This window comes from Lactuca saligna, chromosome 5 (assembly GCF_052625555.1).
Source record: "Lactuca saligna cultivar CGN05327 chromosome 5, ASM5262555v1, whole genome shotgun sequence".
Taxonomy (NCBI): Eukaryota; Viridiplantae; Streptophyta; class Magnoliopsida; order Asterales; family Asteraceae; genus Lactuca; species Lactuca saligna.
Genome location: NC_136421.1, coordinates 300,779,945 through 300,800,986, shown reverse-complemented (window position 1 = coordinate 300,800,986; position 21,042 = coordinate 300,779,945). Strand labels below are relative to the sequence as shown.

At 34.7% G+C, this 21,042-nt stretch overlaps 1 protein-coding gene and 4 non-coding genes across 5 annotated transcripts; all 5 read left to right on the top strand.

The window, feature by feature from the left end:
• The first annotated feature begins 7,627 nt into the window (after positions 1-7,627).
• On the top strand, positions 7,628-10,659 carry LOC145048374 (eukaryotic translation initiation factor 2 beta subunit). The gene is made up of 10 exons (XM_078996839.1): positions 7,628-7,735; positions 8,169-8,254; positions 8,492-8,600; positions 8,701-8,756; positions 8,836-8,890; positions 8,981-9,075; positions 9,155-9,300; positions 9,390-9,532; positions 9,634-9,719; positions 10,492-10,659. Exons 2-10 carry the CDS (start codon positions 8,207-8,209, stop codon positions 10,567-10,569), a joined length of 816 nt encoding a protein of 271 aa, XP_078852965.1. The 5' UTR covers positions 7,628-7,735; positions 8,169-8,206; the 3' UTR covers positions 10,570-10,659.
• LOC144999282 (small nucleolar RNA SNORD34) lies at positions 9,776-9,861 on the top strand. The gene has a single exon (XR_013660796.1). It is a non-coding gene; the product is annotated as a small nucleolar RNA SNORD34 (small nucleolar RNA).
• On the top strand, positions 9,973-10,058 carry LOC144999280 (small nucleolar RNA SNORD34). Its single transcript, XR_013660794.1, has one exon. It is a non-coding gene; the product is annotated as a small nucleolar RNA SNORD34 (small nucleolar RNA).
• On the top strand, positions 10,118-10,200 carry LOC144999279 (small nucleolar RNA SNORD34). Its single transcript, XR_013660793.1, has one exon. It is a non-coding gene; the product is annotated as a small nucleolar RNA SNORD34 (small nucleolar RNA).
• On the top strand, positions 10,283-10,367 carry LOC144999281 (small nucleolar RNA SNORD34). Its single transcript, XR_013660795.1, has one exon. It is a non-coding gene; the product is annotated as a small nucleolar RNA SNORD34 (small nucleolar RNA).
• Positions 10,660-21,042: the final 10,383 nt, after the last annotated feature.

Below are 21,042 nucleotides of genomic sequence, written 5' to 3'. Positions count from 1 at the left end.
CATGCGTTGATGTCTTGGCATAATGGTTGAACTAGAGTTGGATTGTTCTGTGTAGTGTTAGTAATTAAGAATTAAGTGTAAATTTGCTTGAGGGCAAGCAAAGCTTAAGTGTGGGGTATTTTGATATTGCCATATTTATACTTATTTTTAGGCAGTATTTAAGTACATTTTTATTAATAAATTGATAATATGTGCAGAATAGTGATATTTATGAGTTTAAATTGTTATTTTCAGTCAATACAAAGGATTTTCGAAGAGAGGGACCAGAGGTGACAAAATGGGGAACATGGGAGGCTTGGAAGACAAGAAAATAATAATTTCATAATAAGAGCTTAATTCACGACGTGGCGGTGCATCCCACGACGTGGCACGGGTGTTCCAGTAGATAAACATCGCGACGCGGAGGATTTCCTTGAAGGATACGTTTTACTTGGAGCCCACGACGTGGCGCATATGGCCACGACGTGGCGCAGGTTTTTGAGGATTATATAAGTTCTCCTATTATTACGAATAAAGGGACTTTTGGCAGAAGAAAAGGAGTTCCAGGAGACATTTCAGAAGAGAAGAAAGGTCCTGAAAGAGGGATTTCAACACCAAAAGAAGTAAAGTTTTATATTTAGTTGATTATAAACATGTTTTTCATTAGTTTTAGCTGTACTAGTTTAATTACTATGATGAGCAGCTAAATCTAGCTACTTTTGCTTAGCTAGATGAAGCTTTGAACTTATGAATAGTTATATGTTTATGGATTAATTTGAGTTGGTAAGAGTTGTTTGTGTTTGATTTGTATAACCTAGCATGTTATTATTTGCTTATCTAATTGCTAGATTGCATGTTCTGTGTAGCTTAGTGACTATGAAACTACATGAACTTGTTTACCTAATAATTTAGTGAACATTAAATTGTTAGAGCTAGGATTGACCAATCTTAGTTAGTAATTAGGCTAAATAAATCTTAGTTGTGCTAGAGAACGTAAATTGTGACCGTAATTGCATTTATACAACAAATCTTACATAGCATATTCACATTCATAATTAGTTCTGTGTTTAATTATGTGTGAACATACATGGTTTAACATGAATTAGTTACTTATTGGTAATATAGAACTAAATTACTAATATAACTAAAACCCAACTTAATAACCCATAATCATTAGCTAGCCATAAGGAAGAAGTGGATTCAACTAAGCAAGAGTGTGTTTTTTTTTATTAATTTGATTAAGTTCATTTGATCTTGCAAAATCAGATAAAACCCCCTTATTAAATTTGTTAATAAATTAGGTTAATTTATTAGTAATTAGGTTAATTAGTAACACCGTTCCCTGTGATCGACACCCGACTTACCTAAGCTATACTGTAATCTGACTAGGTACACTGCCTATAAGTGCATAGTTAGTCTTAGTTTGTTAGGTTATAAATATTAAAATTAGTGGGTACTTTCGTGCACATCACAGCCACAGTCATTTATGTATTGAGAGTTGTGAACCGTTGCAGCTGTGATTCAAGTGTCTCTCTAGGGATATAGTTAAACATATTAAAACGTTGTCGCAACATATCCTAGCGACTCTCTCGCATATCTTCATTTCCTTCATTCACCTCGATCAGGGCTTCCCACAAAGCTTTAGCCGAGGTATACTCTCTGAACCCTTGAGCAATGTCTGGTGACAAGGCCATGGTCAAGATGGCCAAAGCCTTTTCCTGGTCCTCCACACTTTCAAAATCCTCATCTGTATAATTTTCAATTTTCTTATCAACCACTTGCCCCGCAACTATAGTGGTTATTCTGACTGGAGTCTTGATGACACATTTCCACAACTTGAAATCTTTCATTTTTATGTACTTTTCTATTCTATATTTCCACTCGGGAAACCCATCAGCAGACATGAGCCTAGGAATTCGCGTGGTGGTGCCCATGACAGCATCAAGCTCTTGAAAGTGGTTTTGATTTTGAGATTCCATATTTTTTTAAATTAATTAAAAATTAATTAAGATTTAAAAGTGAAATAAAATAATTAACTGCCAAAACAAATTGTCTTTACTACCGGAAATTGTTTGCGGCCGTAAACTTGAGGATTTTTCAGTTCAAAAATTTTAACAGAAATTCAAGAGATTAGGTTATTTTACGGTCCGAGGTTCAACACGGTTTAGAATAGGTCTTCAAGACTAACAGATTTGCACCAAAAACCGGTTTACTGTCAAAGAACTAAGGTTCATAGTTTAAGAACTTGAAGGGATTGCGGTCGTGAACTCGGTGTTTACGGCCGTAAGCTCGGACCGAAAACACAGATTCTTCAGATTTCGAATGAAACAATAAACCCTTTTTTGCTAAGAAGTACGAACTAGCACTAATCACGACTGTAGAATGCCTTTGACGCTGGTCTCTCTCTGATATCAATTGTAAGGTCCAAAATCGGATCTTACCAGAGATCAAAAGCAAACAACAAGCACATAAAACGAATTAATAAGCAAAGAAGTAATGAATCAAGCTTACATACGTTTTATAGCTTTAAACGTCTGATACAACTTGGTGGGAACCGTGAACACAAAAGGCATCAACAAAACAAAATCGTCTGACACAACCCACTATATATACACCCAAGACCGTGAGGAGTTTACGACCGTAAGGTGTTTACGGCTGTAAACTCTATTACAACTGTAAACCAAAATTTAACAGCTAACTACAAACACACCCCTATTACTAACTGCAAGACCTAGACCAAACCATTATTCTAAGTCCTTCAGAATCAACTATTGCTCATTCATTCGTTCATAGGGATCATCCTAAGGAAACAACATGAAGTCCATTGTTGCCAATGAGACATTGGTCAAGCGCAGCTGCTAATATTGTCACTTAGGCGCAGTTGCCATAATTGGGACATTTTATATGAGGTGCTTCTGCTGGTATTGACCTTTAAACGCTACTGTCATGGTCATAAGGCTCCCTATTAGGCGCAGCTGCCGATACTGTCCTTAGAGCGCAACTGCTACCGTAGATCTAAATCATGTACGGGTTGTGGCGCAGCTGCCAGTGCTCATTTATAGGGTATTAGTTCTGTACTACTAATGTTCCTCTATTTCAGCTTTTATCCCTCATCATACATCTACCCATGTTTTACCCAACATATTTTGTAGATATAAAATACTTTATACAGTTTACATCATTTAAAACATGTATAAAAATCTTTCACCAGCATAGACAACAAGTATTCAGACAATATGCACACATAGCACGTAATTTATATTAAAATACTTCATATCTATGTGTAAGATGAAAGGGACCATGCACACCTAAGAAGATGGTGACTCGGCGCTTGGACAACACTTCGTTACTCTTAACACAATTTTCCTTGACAAAACCTAGTATCAGTATGACTAGGGTTTAGTCTGACGTTAACCGCGACTAATTAATAGTCTAGCTATTATAATTATAATATAAGCGTTAAATAACACTCAATATAACTCATAATAATAGCCCAAATAATTATTTTAAGGTCCTAATAATGTTACTATAATTAATTAGAAGCTATATTAAAAATAGCGTAGGCGTAGCTCACTTACAGCAGGTTTTTTGCAAAACCGGGCTTCGCTGGAGCAGCGTTCCCGAGTCGAAAGGATCTTTTCTCGGAGTCGTCGGGCACTCCAGGGCTTCCGCCTTGTGCTAGGGAGTTACCCTAGGCTTTGGGGGGGGGGGTAAGGAGGCTTGGAGAGAGTTTAGAGAGAGAAAGAAGCGGGGAAAAGGTGTGGGAAATGGAGGAACCTGACACCTCTATTTATAGGTTGAATTCCTGATGTACTCGCCGAGTAGGAGGACCTACTCGCCGATTTGGGGCATGTGGCAGCCTTCTGGTGGTGCCACATGTCCAATTCTGGTGGTGCCACGTCACCCCCTATCGCGTATCAGCCTTCAAAATTATAAAAATCATAACTCTCGCATATGAGCTCCGTTTGCGACGTTCTTTTTTTCAACGCGTAGGTAAAATCAAGATCTACAACTTTAATTTAGACTCCGTCGGCTAATTCTCGACCGATCTCAAATTTAATAGTAGGAGGCGTTTAGACTGTTAAATGACCGCGAAGAATTCGTAACTCCTTCATACGGACTCCGTTTTCGTCTATCTTTTTACCGTTGAGTTCCTATTAATGAGATCTTCAACTCTCATTTAGGTCGTGTAAGCCAAAAACCGCTCGAACTAAAATTCGAGTTTCGGGTCGTGCACTGCTAACCCGAATCTTAGAAAAATCATAAATTCCTCATACGAAGTCAGATGTGGGCGTTCTTTTTTTGTATGTTCTCGGTTTAACATATACTACAACTTTCTTTTAGATTTCTAATGCTAAAAGTCGCTTCATCGTAAATTTACTATTTACGCTTCCCGGTGTTGTGCCGGTTTTGCCGTAAAACTTCGACGTTCTTTATATGTACGGAAACCTTGAAACATATTATACAACTTGGTTAAGACTATTTATTATAAATAATATTTTTCCGAAAAGTCATTTTCGACACTTATTGCTTCTAAATTGACTACCCCGGATCTACGGACGTTACAAATGGGGATGACAACAGTGTACCTTGTCCATAATGAGAATAAGAAATGGAACAAAATGGTGCCAATTCTAGGTATGAGATTCTCTAACCCTCTGGAATTGAAAATTTGTGTGACTAACTATGTAGCGAATAATGGATACAAACTTTATTATGAGAAAAATGATAGTCAGAGGTTGTTAGTAAGATGATGTTAAAATTATAATAACCCATATTGCCTTTTTAGATTGTGGGCTTCCTGGATGAGTAGTGAAAGGTCTTTTCATATTAAGTCCTTAATCGATGACCATAATTGTTCAAGAGTTGTCAAAATTAGTTCCATTGTAACATATAAATGGATTGGAAAGAATTTTAAGAATCAACTTTTGCAGAACCCCAAAATGAGCACAATGAAAATGAAAGCCAAGGTAAGTATAAAGTTTAACTTGATTGTTAGTGTGACTCAATGTAGAAATGCTATGAAATATGCTTTGAATGAGATAGAGGGTAGTTTGATAGAACATTATGGTAAAGCATGGAGTTATAGAGAAGAAATATTAAGGACTCCTGACCATGTCGGAAGAGATTCAAATATGGCTTGTGATGTAGGGTATTCTTTGAAGTGGACTTGGCTTGTGATGCTTATGATAATGACATATCAAAAATTTTCAACCATGTTATTGACCTTGCTAAGAAGAGACCACTCCTCACCATGTTGGAAGATATTCAAATTTATGCAATAGAGAAGATGTATAAAATGTTGCCAGATGGATATAGTTTGGGTAATCTAAAAATATGCCCATCTATAAGATTAAATATATCAAAGTTAAAGAGACATCAAATGTATGTTATAAATTATATTCTAATACTATTATTAAAAATGTAAAATTAATAGAAATTGTTATTTTTTGTGGACAAATTTTAGGGAGTTGTACCTTATGGGATACAAAAATATGTAGGCTTGGAAATGATGGATACGTTGTGGACCTTACCAACAAAACATGTGGATGTAGATATTGGCAAGTATTAGGCATCCCATGTGTACATGTAGTGGTAGCCATTTCATACTTCAACAGAGCATAGGATTATGTTGCACCATGGTTTACTATAACCATGTTCTTGACTTGCTACAACCATACCATTAATCCACTTAATGGTAGTTCCATGTGGCCTGAAGTTCCTTACATGAAACCATTGTCTCCTAAAAAAATAAGGTTACCAGGAAGGCCAACCCATAAAAGAAAAAGGGATCAATCTGAGAGAGAAAGTATGGGAAAAAACAATGCATACCATCTCAAAAGCAGGTACAGTTATGAGATGCACTATTTGTAGATAACGGGACCACAATAGATCAACATGTCCTACAAGACCAGAAGACGTAGCATCCATTTCAAGGCCAACAAGTGAAGAAAACTATAAAATGTAAAAAAGAGAAAGGCATGCTATTAAAACAATTTAATTATACTGCAACATCCAACTCATTGACTACACCTTTATATAGCAGGTACTGTGGAACCAGTTCAAGCGAATCCAATATAAGTGGAGGTTCAAGTGGATCCAATTAAAGTGGATGATATTCAAGTAGATCTAGTTCAAGTGGATGATCATGCTCAACCTATTAATGATGTTCTTGCTCAACCGGTTGCAACTGGGAAGAGGATACAGAAATACTCAAAAAAGAATTACCAAGATAGGGTTGAGGAAGAAGGGTTTGAAGAAAGAAGCACTGATCACCACCCAATGGTGTTGGAATGGTTTTATGATTTAATATTTTTGGGAAGACAAATTTTAATCTTTTAATTATGTAATTAGGAAAAATTTCAGTCATGGCACATCTTTTGACATATTAGGACAAATGTGGGTACAACTTTTGCAATGGTGCACACGCTAATGGAATCTTACAAGTTTGTCTTTTATCTATATTATATGCTTTGGTGTTTGGTTATTTACCCATGGATCGTTTCAAATAAGTCAAAGTACATTAAGAAATGTTTGACGCTGTTGTTGTGGTTAATCTGGACCATTTTACCAGTGGATCATATTTATTTCACTAACACGAATCATATTCAGTTCACCAACGTAATCAAGACATTAACAATTGATTGTTGATATGCTTAATCTGTACCATTTTACCCCTGCATCATGTCCAATCCACTAACATATTTACCATATTAATATTTATTTAATACCAGTCAAAACATCAAACTATCATTAATCAACAAGACTTACTCTTGATACAACAAACAAAATACAACATTAAGCCAAATTTTATTTTCTAATAAAATTTAGTCTTTGAATACAACTTCACTAACTACTACTTAAACACAAACAACAAAAACAACATAATCATCAGAATTTTATGAGTAAATAACTTCCATTTGAAATTTTCAAACTCTTGTCTAACAACCAAAATTTATTGTTCCATATTCATCTTGCAAATGCTGATCTCGTTTTCCAATGTAGAAACTTTGAGGGTTAAATCGCACAGTTCTTTTTGGTCCTTCCGAGAACTAGCTTCATTTTTAGGTGTTTTAGGCTCCAACCACTCATAGAACTTGCATTTTGGTCATTCATTATTGAAAAAAGAAAAAATTAATCCAAAAAGTAAAAACATTTGATTTACCATGGAGTTAGGACACAATCTTATTTTTTTTCCCAGATTGTCTTTAGCTCGTAAAGTTCATACGCGAGATGGTAACCTACAATCACAAGGATTTTCATGTTGAAATTCAGCATTTCGTTTGGAAGAGATAGAAGAAGAAGAAGAAGCAACCATGTAAATCTAGGGCATAATTGATTAGAATGACGCATATAACAACTTAATATCATATGACTTGCATTTAATAAGCCAAGTCGATGCCACATAATACCATGTAATAGCCACATAAGCAGTAACCTACAACAACCGACCGTGAGGGTTTTGATGAGCATGAATAATAAGTTCAATGGTATAATAAGAGATAAAATGAGAACAAGTCCAACACTTTGTTAGCTTCCTAAGTTATTTTCGTATTATTTAACCATACAAATATTAATAAAAAAAAAAAAAAAAAAAAAAAGGAAAAAAAGAAAAAAAGAATCAAGTTCAAAACAGGGTGCCCTAAATAATCTTACTATATATACGCCTTTACGGAGCCGCAATGTAGTAACGCAGCTTTCATCGAAAAATTGCAGATCATCTTCGGCCGGAACAAAGAGAATTTCGATCTTGACGGTATTCTTAATCTATTCACCCTCTTAATTTTCCCATATACTAATGGTTGCTGTTTATTATATCTTCTTATCGTTGAATCTCGATCGATTATACCAATTTTAGGGATCTACTGTCTGTCAAAAGTAGGGTTTATCGTCCGAAATTAGTTGATGCCTGTTTTGAGCTTGAAGTAATATCTCATCTGTTTGTACGAGCTGTGTTATCGTCTTTCTTTGGTTAACTTTGTTTGATTGGATTCGAATTTTCCAAATAGTAGATGTTTTACTGACATCACGATCTTTGCGGCTAACATTGGGTTTTATAGTTAATTTGTCTCGGTCGTTGAAATACACTTATTAGGTTTTATGTGTGGTAGCTATTGGAATGTTTACATGTGTTATTGGTTACTACTTACAATATTGTGTTTACATTTGTTTATGTTTCACTCGACCAGGAAAGTTTTAAATCGAGGATCGTTCAGATTTGATCAAAATGGCAGAGGAAGAAAACCAAATTGAGATGAAGGAGGAGGCAACTGATGTAACTATTTCCTAATCTTTTAAATTTATCATTGTTCTCTTTGATTTCAATCGATTACATTTGCTACTGCATTTGCGTTGATATCTCCATGATATTTCATGTTAAAATCCTGATTCCTTCTTCGTTCTTGCTCTAGTCACACGTTTGACGTTTATTGCCTCTATTTACATTAGTCATGCAATCATTTTAATGGTTCTTTGAAAGATTGCTTTAACTGACAAAGCTACTTTGATGCAGCTTGCTCCTTTTGACCCTTCAAAAAAGAAGAAGAAGAAGAAGGTCGTGATCCATGATCCTGCTGATGGTCCTGTGGAACAGTTAGCTGAGAAAACTGAAAGCCTCTCAGGTGATTAATTTGGCAACCAACACACAAACACATTCTACACAAACGAATCATATCTTTTATCTTTGAGTGAGTTATAATCAAGAATATTCTTGACATGCAGTTTCTGAAGGTCTTGAACCCTCATTTACTGGTTTAAAAAAGAAGAAAAAGAAGCAGGTTAGCCTGGTTCTCTATAACTATATTGGATATAAGTTCTCATCAAATTTCTGATTCAAGATTCTTATAATTGTTTTAGGCTGAAACTATCCCTTTGGAAGAAGAGAAAGAAAATGAAGGGGAAGATGTTGACTGTAAGAAGCTTATTTAATCAAGACAACATCTTTCATTATGTTTTATCTTTTTGAATGAATGCTCGAACATTTGCTCTGTATGTTTTCTAGATCCTATTGGAGAAGATGAGGAAGGAGAAGGAATTGTTCTACAAGAACAAAAACTTCCATGGGAAGGGACTGATCGTGACTACATATATGAAGAGGTATGTAATTCTTCTTACTACACTTTATTTTCAAAAATTTAATTCTAATTCATATTTTTGTTTATTGTTTTTGATTCAGCTTTTGGGGAGAGTGTTCCATATTCTTCGTGAGAATAACCCTGAGCTTGCTGGAGATAGAAGAAGAACAGTCATGAGGCCACCACAAGTTCTTCGTGAAGGAACAAAAAAGACTGTCTTTGTGAATTTTATGGACCTTTGCAAATCGTAAGTTAATTATGATCACATTTTTCATTTTTTTATAAAAAGAAAAATCTTTTTAACATTATAATGAATCATACATTCATTTCTTGCAGAATGCATAGGCAGCCAGAGCATGTTATGACCTTCTTGCTGGCAGAATTGGGTACAAGTGGATCACTTGATGGACAGCAAAGATTGGTTGTGAAGGGAAGATTTGCTCCAAAAAATTTTGAGGGGATTCTGAGGCGATATGTCAGTAAGTTATCAAAAACTTGAGAGCCTATTTGTTACATGTCTTTAATTATTAATTGATTATAACAAAATAAGTCAATTTGCTGATTAATTTCTGTTTTACAGATGAGTATGTCATCTGCAATGGTTGCAAGAGTCCAGACACAATTCTTTCAAAGGAGAATCGGCTCTTCTTTCTCAGATGTGAAAAGGTATTTTTTTAACATTTCACCTACATTTTTTGACACACACATACACACACTACAGTGGATGCCTGTGATGAATAGAAAATTTGCCTACATTGTCTGATTTGTTTATACAATGAAGAGAAAATTATAGATTTCTGAGGCGTTTTGTACTTTCGATGATTTATTTGTTATTCTATCCTCTTTGCTTTTCTTGCTTTGTATTTTGAAAAGTCTACCCAATCATAATAGTGACATGCATACTATATGATCTATTAGTAAAGGCCTGTGATGAATAAAACTATTGCCTACATTGTCTGATTATATCTAACATGAAGAAAAAAATCATCTACTTCTGAGGCCTTTTTGATTATATACATTTATTCACTCTCGTTCTCACACATTCGATACGTATTATGTAAAGTAAAAGCCTGTGATGCATAAAAGTTTTGCCTACATTGTCTGATTATTTACAATGAAGAGAAAACTAGAGATTTCTGAGGCTTTTTTTTCTTCCAAAAATCTCTGATTATTTACAATGAAGAGGAAATTAGAGATTGCTATATAAGTGTGTTGTAATATATATTAGTAATGGCCTGTGATGAATAAAACTTTTGCCTACATTGTCTGATTATTCACAATGAAGAAACAACTCCTAAGATTTCTGAGGCCCTTTTGGATTTTTAAATTTATTTATTGAACTAAATGATCTTAGTTGTTTTATTTTTTATTGAAAAAGATATTAATAAACATGTGTGCTTTGAAATCCCTAATTATTTTTTATGTGTATCTTTTATAGTGTGGTTCTGGAAGATCTGTTGCTCAAATCAAGGCTGGTTTTGTGGCTCGTGTTGGCCGTAGAAAGGCTGGGACATAGTTTGAGTCTGGTTAGATATTGTTCGAGTTGGGATGATTACTTTGTGTGTAACAGCTTATTTTACCATAATGCCATTGAGATCATATCTTATGGGTTTGTGCATTTTTTTTGACCTTTTGAGTTTTTCTTTTTGGTAGCAATATCCTGATCTTTTTTAATCTTTGTCCATATCTTAAGTGCTTTAGAATGTGCATTCTTTCAACTTTTAAAATACAGACACACTGTCCAGAAGAAGTGGTAAATAGTTTCTTTCTTTAAATTTGTTAAATATGAGATTTTTTTGTTCAAGTGGTGTACAAACATCACGAGGTTTTGTTATGAAGAAATGTCAAGGTGTTTCAGTTCCTTTGATAAATTTGGGATTACACTTAGACAAAAAATTGATAGAATTTCAACAAACTTTTTGGATGTGCAAAGATTCAATAAAATTTTAAAATATTTGGGTGTCGATACAGATCTTGTTTGGCAAAATGTTGTTGTGGAAGGATGGGTCAAGTAACCAAAGTAATATTGTAACATTTTGTATGATTTTGTGCAAATAAAATATGTTTATTAAAATATAATGGGAAAATGGTTAAAAAGGCGACAGTTTTATAAATGTACAAAAAATATAAAATTTTTTTTAGTACAAAAAATACCATAAGAGTATCGAAAGGAACCTCTTCGAGTTTTGGACTTTGGCAACCCTCCTTTCTTGTCTATTTTTATATAGGGTGAATGTCGCTCTGACCCAATCATCTTTCTAGTTATGGTTTAAATGGTCCTTATTGTTTTTTTTTTTTCACACTTGAGAGGAACCAAGACTTAGAAAATAGTTTTTAAAGCCATTTTGTTCAAAGTGGAAGGGTTGAGCCGTTTAACATTATCCTAGTCATCATATAAGGTACGTTATCGAAATTAATCCACCTAAGCTGCCATGTAACCTGCTCGTTTACTGAGCTTGCCCTACAAGACATATTATATAAAAGACAAAATTGCAAAAATGGTCCCTGTGATATGCAAATTTTTGGGGTTTTAATCCAAACAGTGATTTTTTTGGTTTCGTAGTCCTTTTGGAGTGGTTTGTATGTGAAAATGGTCCCTCCGAAAATTGAAATGACTATAATACCCTTGGGGTATTTATTTTTCATTTTTCTTTCATTATTCTTAAAATTTAATATTTATTTACTTATTTTAACAATTAAAAAAATAAAAAAGGTCCCACCTCTCTCTCTCTCTCTCTCTCTCTCTCTCTCTTTCCCTTAAAAAACAAAGCAGCAATCGGAGGTTGTTGGCCTCCGTTGCAGTCCTACTTCTTCCTTCTTTCTCGACAACAGACAAACCTAAATACCCCTGGAGAGCATCATTTCTAGCTGCACCCACTATCGGTCGAAAACAACTCGTCGACACCCCTAATCGCTAAGTGAATCTCGTGAAAAACCCACCGGAAGTTTCCCCCATCTCACGACTGTTTTCAACCTCTAACAAGATCCCTCATTGATCCATCTACTTTAATTTGAGATCCACAAGTTATCCTTCCCGTTTTTTTGTCGAAATCAAGCCAAAACGACCAAGAACAATTACCACACGCCACCGTCGGCGGTACGTAGAGCAAAGGCACAATTGCTCCGGTGGAATTTTTCAATTGAAATCAGATTTCCTAAGTTCTTAACATGTTTTCCATTATATGTGTGTAGATTGTCTCCAAATCATCCCGTTTAAAAAGTTGAGTTTGGAATCGGTTTCAGATTTCTCGATCATTCCGAGTTTTCATCTTCTAGGTTTTCACAGAGGTTTTTTCTTTTTATGTGATGTAGGTCTTGTATCTGATTTCTTGTTCATCCAGTCACAATCCTGTACAGATTCAATATCAATGGAGTTATTATCGGGTTCCACCGTGTAGATTGGAAAAGAAGCTACTTCAGAAACATCTCCTATTCTTATAGATTGATGAGCCACGTCAAAGGAGAAATACGTAGGAGGATGGTGCTCCGTTGTTGTTCCTGTTACAGAGTTGATGAGTTCCCTACCCACATCAGGACGGTGCAACGGTGGAGGTTGTGGAGGGATGTTAGTGGTGGTGAGGTTCTGAAGACCGAATACAAAAAGAAGGGGAAGCAGGTGAAGAAATAGCATTTTGGTTCCAATGATCGATGGCATAGCAGTGGAGAAGGCAAAGCATGAATCCAACGGTATTTTAGGGGTTGTGTGTGTTTGGAGAGAGAAAGAGAGAGAGGTGGGTCCCATATTTTTTATTAATAAAACCTTAAATTAAATAGAAATAAACATATAAAATATATCAGAAGGGTATTTTAGTCTTTTCAATTTAGTGAAGGACCAAAATCACAAGCAAACTACCTTAAAAGGACCACCAGTCCAAAAAAGTCACTGTTTGGACTAAAACCCCAAAAATTTGCATACCACAGGGACCATTTTTGCAATTTTGTCTATATAAAAACCCTCACTTTCTTCTTCCCTTTTTTGTTGTATTTATTGTCTGCAAAATCTCATGGTGGGTTATATGAAGATCGATCTTCAGTTTGCTGGGTTTTCTACAAGGTACCCCGAAATTAGTTATACAGATGGAGCAGAACAAAGGTTCGAAGATGTTGATTTTGCTGGAATGGACAGGAACGAGTTTGTTAACTTCGTACAAAGATTTGCAAATGAAATGTGTGTAAATGTTTTTTATTGCATGCCTGGAAAAGACTTTCCTGATGGATTGAGGATCTTGGCTAATGAAACAGACTACCAGGACTTCATCGAAGCTGGGTATGCTGCTAGTTGTGTCGTGGATGTATAGATGTATCATCTAGGTGTGAATGTCCAACAGTGGATTATTGATGAGCAAGTTGATGAGAGCGTTGTGGGAGACAATCATTATGATGGATTTATGCAAAATGGCTCGGATGAACTGCAAGGTAATGTACACGATGACCTTGAACACGTAGATGGCAATCCAATGAATAAGACCATTAACGATGAGTTTTTGAGCAAGTTATGCCCAAAAGTCCAGTCAACTCCAAATAGTCCACCTCATGAGGATTCATATCTTCAAATGGAAGAAAATGAGGTAAATATTGAACATGTTACTACATACAATGAAAATGTGCATTGGAAAAAACAAAAACCTATGTTAGGAATGCGATTTCATAGTCCAAAACAGTTAAAGCTTATGTTATGTAATTATGCTGTTGCTAATGGGTATCAGTTGTGCTACAAAAAAAATGACAGTAGAAGACTATTAGTTAAATGTTGTCTGGGCAGTGTAAGTTTAGGCTATGGGGTTCATGGATGAGTGAAGAAAACTCTTTCCAGATTAAGTCCCTTATAGATGAACATAATTGTGCTAGAAATTATAAACTTGGATCAATTGTTAGCTATGCTTGGATTGGTGGCCATTTTACAACTAAGTCCTTACAAAAACAAAAAATGAGTGTTAGGATGCTTAGGGAAGAGGTGAAACAGGCTTTTTGTATAGATGCAAGTATGGGTCAATGTAGGAGAGCAAAAAAGCATGCTATTGAGCTCAGGGGTGGCTCAACCATTTTAGAGGCTCTAAGAAAACAAAAAAAATTGAGGCCCTTTAGGAAAGCAAATAGATTCAAACCTAAGACCCTTGGTTTGCTAAACCACCACTTTTATCACTAGGTCAAGCTACAACTTGTCTTTGCAACCCAGGAAATATGTATATATACAGATATAATTAACATAATAAGTTTTAAAATTGGAGGCCCTTTAGAATTGGGGGCCCTAAGCCCTTGCTTGGTTTTGTAAAGCATAGAGCCGGCCCTGATTGAGCTAATTGAAGGCACATTGGTTGAGCACTATTCAAAGCTTTGGTCATATGGTGAGAAGATAAGAAGATCAAACCCAGAATCAACTGTGAAAATTGATGTCACTACTATGCCTGATGAGAAAAATTATTTTAGTAAGTTTTATGTATGTTTTGAGGGACTAAAGCAAGGGTGGAGGGGCAGTTGTAGAAGAGTAATTAACCTGGATGGTTGTTTCCTTATGGGGCTATGTACTGGAGAGTTAATAATTGTTGTTGGAAGGGATGCTAATAATCATATATTTCCGATTGCATGGGCAGTTGTGTGTGTTGAAAACAAAGAGAATTGGAAATGGTTTTTGGAAAATTTAAAAGATGACTTAGGAATGGACAATGGGTTTGGAATTGCATTGATGTCAGATCAGCATAAGGTATGTTTCTTAGTTGTATTTTATTTATTAATGAAAGTTGCCTATACTATTTTACAATTTAAATTGTTAATGTGAAGGGACTATTGGAAGCTGTGAAGGAGATTTTGCGTACTGTTGAACACAAACAGTGTGCAAGGCATGTTGTTGCCAACTTTAGGAAAAGATTCCCGAAGTAATGTATGAGAAGATGTTTTGGAAGGCATGCAAGGCATCTACTGAGCCTTTACACAATGCAGCAATGAAGGAAATACAACTTCTCAATCCTTCAACCTTTGAGTATCTAACAGAAAAGAACCCACGATCATGGTGTAGAGCTTTTTTTGAGGAGGGCAAGATGTGTGATGCTGTAGAGAATGGGTTGTCGGAGAGCTTTAACAATGTTATAAGAGATGCAAGGAAGAAACCAATCATCACAATGCTTGAAGAGATTAGATTGTATGTTATGGAAATGCAGTTTCATTTGAGCATGAAAGGCAGTTCATGGCCAGATTTTGAACCATGTCCATCAATTAGATCCTTGTTGAATCAATTGAAAAAAGCTCAAAGGTAAACTTAGTTTGTGTTTGTTAACATCATAGATAATACTAAACTTACACTAACTTTTAGACAATGTTATTAGATATTGGCAGGTTTTACCAACTGGGTTGAACCAATTTGAGACAAAAAACTTAGCAGTCTTATGTCGTTGACTTAGACAAGAAGACATGCTCTTGTAGAGTTTGGCAACTAAATGGGTATGGGTGTGTGCACTCAGTTGCAACTATTAGTTACCTAAATAGAGATGTCAGAAGTTATGTGGATCCCATGTTCTTTGGAGCTTTTTATAGAAATGCTTACAAGTATCCATTGAGAGGGATGAATGGCAGTAATATGTGGCAAAGTACCAATTTTATACCACCACTGCCACCTTTGAAAAGGAAAATGCCAGACAGGCCTAAAGTCAATAGAAGGAAGGACCTAGGAGAAAAGAGTACTAGACACACCGTGTCAAAGGTTGGGAAGAAAATTCTATGTAGTGTGTGTAAACAAGTTGGTCACAACAAGGCTACATGTCCTAAAGTTGAGAAGCCCAAAAAACTCAAGGTGAAGAGAAAGAGATCAACTACTAAAGGTGGTAATGAAGAGGAATGAAGTGGTTCAAAAACAACCGTTGGACGTAAACAGAAGCAATCTCAAGGTGGTAATGAAGAGGAAGGAAGTGGTTCAAAAAAAACAGTTGCATGTAAACGGAAGCAATCAGAGAGGATTATAAAGAAAAAATTGGCAAAAAGGGTTGAAGGGAAAAATGGAGAAGGAAATTCTGGTGATAATCCAATGAATATTGAATAGACATAACTGTTATTTGGTATTGTGTTAAGACTAGGTTGGTTGTTTGATGTGTTATTTAACTTTGTTTCGTAATAGTATTATTATGGTATGCGTTTGTTGAATGTTTTTTTTATGTACATTAGTAACACAAACAAAACCATGACACATAATAGCAAGGCACTTTCATTTATTTAATAGGAAAGGGATTACAAATCCATTACAAATACATTGGTAAACATGAAAGGAAACATTATTAGAAATAACCATAACTTCATCTTAATAGGAAAAGAAACCATATTTAATACGAAAGCGATTACAAAACCTTTACATTCCCATTACAACTTGTAGACTAATACCACAAAAAAAATTAAAAAACAGCCCAACTTAGAAATAATCATAACTTCATCTTTCTAACATCAGATTGAAGCTTCTTATTTGCCAGAACCAAATTTGTAACCAAAGTTGTGTCAGCAGTCGTGTTAGTACTCTCCACTTCATCTGCCCAACATATGAAGCCATCACGAGGCCCCTACAATGGAAGTTATTATTTGTTCTAGATTAAGTTACCAAACCCATAAACAAGTTATCAAAATCTAGGTCAACAATTAACATGCAATTTACATTTACCTTTTTGGGGCAAGCATAAAAGAGTCGGCCAAGGTTGTATTTAGTAGTTGACGTTCGTAATATTGCTTCACATCCACACGAGCATTGAACTGATTTCATCGAACCCTTCATTTCAGTTAGGTCACTTGAACGGTAAGAAGGATATGAGAGCAAAAGAAAGCTTATTAAGCCCACATATGTGTCTGAAACATGAGTATATGTAAGGGTAAATTGTGAAAGGACGAAATTACCCTCTTTCACACTAATTAACTGTAATTTCCATTAACTACTATTTTTCCATTAAATAAACCCGGTTACAAAGTTTACTTTATACAAAATTGCCTGTGCTTAGATAGGTCTTCAATCACCTTCGCCAAAACAAACACATAAACCCTAATACACAACATTATACTACCAAAAGAAGACACATCCATACCTAATCAACACAAACACTACGAACCACCAACATAAACACCAACAAATCAGGGGTTTACGATACGAAGAAACTTCTCCACCATAAAACCGAAAGTCACAATCACAAGTCCAATCACCAATACAGTCAACGAAGTCACCTTTTTCTCCGTGCGCTCAATCCGACGATGCAATGCGAGTGACTGAACCCTGCTTAACACCAAATCTCGACCCATTTCTTCTTTGAACCGGGCGACTTCCATTTTCTGCTCTGCATTTTCTGCTCCACAATCACAATAAATCGTATGCAAATCGCCAAAGTTGAGACGGTCTAATGAATTTATAGATATTGACTCCGGCGAATGTGGTGGTGGAGTCGCCATCGTGACTCACGCGAAAACGATACGAACGCCCCCAAATTTCGCACCATATCATAAATAGTTAATGAACCATATTTTGCTAAATAAACCCTCGAACAAATTTTGATATTTCTTTTTGAAAGGTAACTTTATCTTTATCCAATAAACCCAAAAGTTATAAACTAAAGTTTCAACCCCACTACCATTTAGAGTTGGATTTCAAAAGGGGTGATACAAATTATAACAAGAGGCATATCTTCGAAATATTTATATTTGTATGATACAAATATAAACAAGATTACGATTACTTTAGGGGTTGACATCTACCATTAGTTCAGGGTTGACACCTTTGGTATATCATGATTAAAATTATGTCAAAGGAGCATTAAGCGTAACATGCGTGATATATATATACAAGAAAAGCTTGATTAAAATATATATCATAATTAAAACCACGTCGAAGAAGGGCATTAAGCGTAAGATGTGCAATATTCCAATTTCCAACAAGAAAATGTTTATCATTAATTTAATATTTGTGTGTTCAAGACTTCAAGTTGTTCCATACTATAAAAATATAAAAATAAGGAAAATATTTTTGTATGGTGAAAACTTATATATATATCTTTATCTTTACTACTTATAAAAGAAATCTAACTATTTCTATAAATAGATTGAATATAATAATATTATTTTTTTAAGACGTCCAAACTATTAAGCTTGAAGTACAACCCATTTATAATATAATAATATTAAAACTTTAACCATATCCTTTATCCCTTAAAAATCTCGTATCAAATTAATAGAAGAATTCATTTGCAAATTGAACCCGTCAATCTCAACACTTCAACCATTTGAAGCGGTCAATGTCAACAATTTATAGAGGATCTCTTCTCTCACATTGGTAACAAACAATCTCATAATATCTATCTTCGTAATCCCTTCAAAGTAAGAAATATACGCACACTCTCTCGAAGAACCCTAACCAGTAACCAAGACAGTATAACCACCACCACCACAGCCGCTCTGCCTCCTTTCGCCTTCAATCAACCACTATCACGACTACCGCCCTTCCTCTCACCCACGACATGAACTTTCTTTTGGAACATAACATTTTTCTTTAAAAAAATATCGTTGAAAGAAGCTATTTGTCTCCGCCGCTGTGCGCGGGTAACGGCTAGTATATATATATATATATATATATATATATATATATATATATATATATATATATATATATATATATATATATATATATATATATATATATATACACACACAAAATTACCATTAAACTCACCTATTTTATTAAAAAAATATCATTTTGACTCGTTATCACATTTTTAATTGGTTTATATGTTTAAATAACATCATTAAACTCATACATGTGCTCAAGAAACACTATTAAACTCAAAATTTTGAACACGATTTACCATTAAACTATTTTTTTAAACGTTTGGTTAATTTCATATTTCCCAACCATCATCATTTTTTTGTGGCCATCTTATCCAGCCAACACAATTTCAAAGAAAAAAGAAAATTCAAATTTAAATGTTTATTTTTAAAAACACTACAACACACATAATCTCTTCATTCTCAAATGTGAAAACTCCCTTACCCCTCATTCTACTATCATCGACATAGCTTATGCTGCTGCTTTCTCTGCTCCTCTCTAGCTTCTGTTACTTCATGAAAACCATCATACCCCTACATCACTCTCTTACATTTTTCTTCTTAAATATATGCCACTAGTAATCACCTTCGCTCAACGACGCAATTTTATTGTTGGAACATGAGATTGATGTGATTGAAGGTTTGAATTTGAGTTTCAATTGATCAGAGGTTTGAATCGGTTTTGCTATAGGTTGAAGCCGATTATTAGTTTGTTGGTGTTGGAGATGGGTGGTTGTGGTGGCAATGGAATGTTGTGTTTTATTTATTTATTTGCTGAAATTGGATGGTGATGGTAAAAGGTGAACGATGGTGGTGGGAGTGAGTTATGGGTGGAACACGATTCAAGAAAAAAGGAATGAGAGAGGGATGTAGGGGTAGGGTTGTTTTCACAAAGTAGCATGAGCAAGGGGCGGTGAAGATGTTAACAACGAAGGGAGGGATGCTGGCGATAGTAAAAGGAGGCCGTGGGAGTGTTTTCACTTTTCACCCGAGAGAATGAAGAGACTGTGCACTTTGCAATGTATTTAAAAACCGAACAGATAAAATGATTTTTTTTTCTTTTGAATCTTGTTGGTAAAAGAATATAACTGATCAATTGATGAAGACTAGAAAAGATGAAATAGCCGGTCAAAATGATATTTTTTTGAACAATAAATAAATTTAATGGTAAATAATATATAAAATAGAAAAAAATAACTAAATTTATATAAAAGTGACGGTTCATTATTCTAAAAATCATTTTCACGATAAAAGTTTACATAAATAGTCCTATTGAACTAATTATAAACTTATAATATTGAGACAAAAGCATAAATAAATCCAAGTGTTACAAATGTTCTTAGTGTTCTTAAGATTATGTTTAAGATACATGTTCGGCAAATAAAAAAAATAGATCATAAGTTTAACTTTTAAAAAAGTTAACGTTTTAAAAGGTTAACATTTCAACTAGGGGTGAGCATGGTGCGGTTTGGTGCGGTTTGGTGCGGTTTTCAGATCAAACCGAACCGCAAACCACATGGTGCGATTTTTGCATTCTTAAAACCGTTAGGTGCGGTTTTGCAATGGTTCGGTTTTTCGGTTTTTAAATGCGGTTTCGGTTTGTATCGGTGCGGTTTCGGTTTTTAAACCGTGTTAAGAATTTGGTGTAGTTTTTTTTATCTTTTTTGGTGCGGTTTTTTAAAACTGTAAGAACTGAAAACCATGTGCATATAAGCTTGTATTGTGGTGATTTTTTAATACATTCATTTTCAGCTCAAAACAAAACATAATCAAAAATTGTAAGTCGCTTAAAATACAACTTGTGACCACTCTCACAAACTAATTAATGATTGAATGTTGGTTGATTTTGACTTAATTTGTTACAAGCTTATTACATGTAATCGATTAGTACGTTTGGCTAACAATAGAAAATTTCTTTTGCACCCAATATAGTCTTATACAAACACAAAATAAACATATAATAAATATATTATCGTTTATAACTATTTTAAATAACATGTATATAATATACATTGATTGATTTATTAATATACACGCTTGCGGTGCGGTTCGGTTTTGGTGGACCGGTTTTTAGGATAGAAACCGCACCGCACCGTTGACCTTCGGTTTTTGCAAAAATTAAATCCGCACCAGTGGTTTTTGCATCGGTTTCGGTTTTTCGGTTGCGGTTTATTGCGGTTTTGTCGGTTTTTCTTTAGTCGGTTCGGTTTTTGCTCACCCCTAATTTCAACGAACATATAATTTTTATTTTTATTTTAATTATCATAATATATTTTTTATTAATTACAAAAATAACTAATTATTTTATCATTGATGTGTTTAATGAAATGATATAATATTAAAATACAGTTTTTATTATTAAAAATTTGAATACATTATTTAATTTGAAATCCTTCCTAATGAAAATAATTTTATCACATATCATTCTCTAATG